A 5,410-nucleotide genomic window follows, 5' to 3' on the forward strand; every position below is an offset into this window, starting at 1 on the left:
TCATAGTTAAAAATGGCGCCAAACAAAAGAAGTTTTTCATTTTTTTGACATTTTGAGCTCCGATAGCTCAAAAAATTCAATACAGATTTTAACGAAATTTTGTGATTTATTTGTGACTATAAGGTACTTCTAAAATAACAAAAAATATTTATTTATTTTGCGATAGATTTTGAGCTACGCTGTTTTGAAATCGGTGAAATTTTCAAAAAATTCATTTTTTTCTAGATTTTTTGTTCAAAATATCCTTTGATTCGAGACAATAACATTTATTTTTTTTGTTATTACATTGTTTCACTGATATGCACAAAAAATTTCATCAAGATATGTTGGCTAGTTCAAGAGATATAGCGTTCTACGTAGGTACAAGTTTTGAAAAAAATCGCTCAAAAATTTGAGGATGCTGTCACAAAAATCTTCATAACTTGAAAAATAATTGAAATTTTTTTATAAAAATTTTATTTTGTCGATGAAATACATTGAGGTACTTACTGTTCAAATTTTAAAAAAATCGGAGATGGTCGGGCGTGGACCATGGTTCAAGTTGACAGAGAATGACCCTTATATATTTGTTCAAATTCTGACTATAGTTACTACAGTAATGGTGTATGTGCTTGTGTGAAAGTGCACTTGCAAGCAAATTTTTGTTTTGATACTAATTAACAGGAACACAGGTGTTAAAGTGTTCTCGATAGATGAAGGTGGTGTGGCTGATTGTGATGGTCAGTTGCAAGAGGGAGATGAGATTATTGAAATCAATGACACCAGCCTTTACAAAATGACTTTTGACAGGTTTCTGTTGTCTCATAATTCAATTTAATGTTTGTTTTGTCAATTAATAAATCAATCAATTAACCAATCAATCAATTAACCAATCAATCAATTAACAACTTATTTTCTTAAGTTTCCTAAGGGGCCATTAATGACGATGACGTCACGTTTCTTGTAGATTTTCAAAATACTATTTTTAATGTTGCTTTTCATCCAATTAAATTTTTCTGTAGGGCCCAAGAAATTTTTCGAATGGCGGTGAAATTTCCCGAAATAAATTTGAAAGTAAGATGTGCAAGGTCCTTTCAGAAAAAATCCAATGGCATTTTTCCACAAAACGTAGTAAATGGAAACAATTTCTACGTAAGTGGATGATATCACTGAACAATTTTTTTATATTTCAATTGAAGATTTAACATATTCATATAAATATTTTAACCCATTGGTCAGGATAAAAATCATATCCCACTCAATGAAGCAAGGTTTGTTGGCTGTTTATTTTAAATTTATTTATTTTAATTCATATAATTTAAAAATTTAAATAGTTTTATTTTTAATTCATAAAACTTTATTAATTTAAAGAGTTTCTAAAAATATAAAATATTTTTGAAAGAAATTCAAAAAGAAGCATGGTAGACTTGACTGATGACCAAACTACAAGTAACCTTTTATTCAAAAATCTAATTAACATTTTAATTTATTTACAGCTATTCTTCGCGTAGATATTTTCGCCTTTTATGACATTTATATAGATTTTGAATCTATTAGAATTTCGCAATGAAATAATACTTTTTTGTTATCCTACTTGGAATGTAATCTTCTCAAGCATGGAATCTAAAAGATTTGAAGCATGCAATAAACCCGGCGTTTACAACGAAATCTTCATCGGTGAATGATCTGATGCTGGATCACTGGGCATCCAACGACGACTACCTCCATCACGATGTCTTCATACAGAAGAACAGGCCACACTACCGTAGCGTTCATTCTGGCAGCAGTCATCATGGACTGTTCGTTTACGAAAACGATTTCTTAAACACCAGCCTAACAAGAGCCGTTGATAAGTCGCTGGGCCAATTTGATGACGATCTTGAATTTAGGGAGGAGCCCGTTGATGTTGTAGCTGACTGTGCCAGTAAGTGACATGTGGTGACGCGTGTAGAGTAACGAAATTTATCAATCAATATAATTTTTAATTATAATGTTGTCATTACAAAAAATTGTAATTAGATGAGCTGAAACCTGATAAAGAAAAAATAAATGAAAAGAAAAAATTAAGAAAAACAAAGGCACACTGGTGGTCGAGGTTGAAGTGTTTGCTTTTGTTGCGATTTACTTTAAAAATGTTTTCTCCGTGTAATATATTTCTGTAATTTTGAAATACTTTTATGATTGTCACCGTCCAAGTCAACTATGGATACTAATTATTTTCATTAGATGGATAAAATCAAAAAATCACGAAATTTCTGCCGCTAAAGCTAAAGTTGAAAAGAAGGATGAATCATGTCAGACCATTTATTCGGCAACAGGCCTCAAACACAACCACCCAATCGACGGCCATCACAATATCAAATTTGTTAAAAACTCTGCTAAAAATTTAAAAGTTAATTCACACAACTTAATTGAGAGCAATCATGTAAAAAACTCATTTGCATCAAAGAGTGATAAGACATCATCGGATATATCAAAAGATCTTGATGTTAGTGCTGGTTCCAAGAAAATTATTCCACTCGTTCATAACAGCAATTATTATTTATCGAAAGAAGACACGGTGTACAAAGATTTAATTTCTGTTGGCGGGAAGAATAAAGACATTATTAAAAAAGTCAACAACAATAGAAATCAGCCTGATTGTCATGTTTTTGAAGATATCGCTGTTAAACACAACCCTGTGGAGCCAGCTTATTCCGTCATAAAAATTAATAAAGATGAAAATATTAAATTCAGCAATGAACATCGAAGTCTATTTTCTGGTTACGTCAATCACAATAATGACGATCCATTTAATCTTTCGTCTGAAATAATTTTCCCAAACGATAATGAACTATCAGATTATAATAAAAACCAGTTCATGCAACAGTCTCAACACAACAAACTTCATCAGCAAATCTCCCAAACTTTTGATGACAAATATGACCAATTAGTTAAACACAACTTACAAAATGCACAAACTAACCAGCAGCGTGAACTGACAAAAGAATTCAAACTGAAATATCTGAGCGACAGAAGTTATGAAAGTTCGCCTTTTTTCATAAACTCAACGAGTGACGCTTCACCTGATGTTTCTCAACAATCAGTTCAACAGCCGCAACTGCTTCAACAACAACAGCAACACCAACAACAATATAATCAACATCAAAACCAACATCAACATTCACAGCAACAACAACAGCGTCAGCAAAAGTTTCATCTTCAAGAAAAGCTCGAAATAGCGACATCCAATTTTCCTGCTGACCACCAGAACCGAGCTGATCAATCACGTAGATTCAGTCAACGCGTTCCTAATGTTTCTAATTTATTTCAAACAAACCATGATAATATCATAATGTTAAAAGAAAATGGGAACCAAAATGAACAATTTTTATCTCAAATTCACTCCAATATACCTCAAGCATATCTTTCAAAAAGTTTCAATGATTTGAGCCAGAAAAGGCCAAATCCGTTTGAGAAAAGGTTGCTTTCCGAAACAACAAACTACAATCATTTTGATTTCGATGCTCCTGCTTTTAACTTGAGCCATTCCAATATATATCCTAACGATCATGCTTTATATAATTGCAACAAATTTTGTTTGAATGATCGCGGCAAAATGTTAAGACATGGCAGTGAAAAGTTCGGGGACAAAAGTATAACTAAAAATAATACAAACAATATTAACCATGCTTCTAGCAGGAGTTTTGATGAGCGCAATGAAAAATTTCGACATGTTGATATGTGGCTAAACAAGAATTTGTCTGTTAACCAAAGAGAACAGAAGATGCACAGGCCCAACAACGTGCTGCTGACAAGACCTCTCTCACAATCAGTTGCGGGAAACTTACACACAAACATGCATGCTCAGTATCACCCAACAGCCAATTGTTTCAAAAACAGCCACGTTGATGACAACCTTGGAAAATATCAAATGAAACAACATTTTCAATGGAACAATCAGCCCTCAAACAACCAAACAATTATCAATCCATCTGCAAATTTGTTTCAGCAAATATGCAATAATAACCACTATTATGAAATTAAAAATAATACTTGTCGTGACAAATTCATTAATGGAAATGAAATAAAAACTTTTGAACAAAATAAATCAAATCCTTTGACAGAAATGCAACAGATGCTTAAAAATTCTAAGCACATAACGAATCAGTACATGCCACATGTTACTGATCCAAGAAGAAGAGATGAAAACTTTCAAAAAGTAAATTATGTTCCTAATAAAATAGATAGACCTACGATGAATAGTGCTCTTCTTGGACCTTCTCAACCTCAGCAACGTGTCGGTTACCGAGAGGACTCGCCTGTTATTCATCATTCATCACAGCCAAAGCACGGTAGCCAGGACTTCTACATAAGGCAGGATACAAATACAACATACATTAACCATTCTTCCAAAACTCAAAATCAATCAAATGCTTTCATACCATCGAAACCATTCAACCAGAGAGCACAGCATCCTCTCCTTCTACACGAACACAACACTCTTCAACAAACTCATGAGGCGTCATCAAACGCCAGAATATCCCAGCAGCTACAACAACAACATCAGCAACATCAACGACAACATCAACAAAAACAGCAACACCAGCACCAACAGCAACAACATCAGCAACAACAACATCAGCAACATCAACAGCAACGCCAGCAACAACAATATTCACAAGTAAAAGAATTGAGAGATAACTTTTATCAGAAAAATTTAACACAACTCTTGAATACGAACAACGTCAGTAATTCCATTATATAAAAATAACTTAAACCTAAAAATGTGATTTGATCCTCGCATTCTTCAGTAATGTTGGTGGTCATCCAACACTTGTGCAAAACAATATATACCAGCAACTGTAGAACTGGCTTATGCCCTTGCGATGTCACTCAAAAAACAGAACCTTACATGATCTAAAAGAATTAAAAGCATCGAAACATCAGTGTAATAAACTAAAAAAAATTATTTTATCTTAGTTATATATTCATATGCAGGTATATTTTTACAATTTATTTTATTTTTTAATCTACAATTCATTTATACATAATCATGAATAAACATATAAATAATATAATCGTGCATATACTAATATTATATATAAAATCGTTCACAAGTTTTGAAGTATTAACTTTTATATGAGATAGAAGAATTGAGTTAATTGATACAATTGTTTTGTTAATGGTTGGATGATATTAATTATTTGGTAATTAAAGTATTTAACTTTATTTAATTCATTTTAGACATTTATTAACATTTTAACAAAATATTTTTTTGTTAACGTGAAGCGTTCCTCAAGATTTGATCATGCACCTACCTTCATGCCATGTGCACGTGTCGTATTGTACGTTTATACGTGTATCTATCTATCTATGTGGTTTGTTATAACTTAAATTCATGATATCACACACATGATACTACTATGGTAAAACTTGTTTATTCGTTCAA

The 5,410-nt window shown here is 32.2% G+C and overlaps 1 protein-coding gene across 1 annotated transcript; it reads left to right on the top strand.

The window, feature by feature from the left end:
- Nucleotides 1–299: 299 nt before the first annotated feature.
- Nucleotides 300–4,726, top strand: HELRODRAFT_159024 (hypothetical protein; the record flags this gene model as incomplete). Its single annotated transcript, XM_009010954.1, has 7 exons — nt 300–360; nt 672–789; nt 1,002–1,067; nt 1,219–1,250; nt 1,595–1,903; nt 1,999–2,074; nt 2,206–4,726. The coding sequence occupies 7 exons, from the start codon at nt 300–302 to the stop codon at nt 4,724–4,726; spliced, it is 3,183 nt and encodes a 1,060-aa protein (XP_009009202.1).
- Nucleotides 4,727–5,410: the final 684 nt, after the last annotated feature.

This window comes from Helobdella robusta, assembly GCF_000326865.2.
Source record: "Helobdella robusta unplaced genomic scaffold HELROscaffold_1, whole genome shotgun sequence".
Lineage (NCBI taxonomy): Eukaryota > Metazoa > Annelida > Clitellata > Rhynchobdellida > Glossiphoniidae > Helobdella > Helobdella robusta.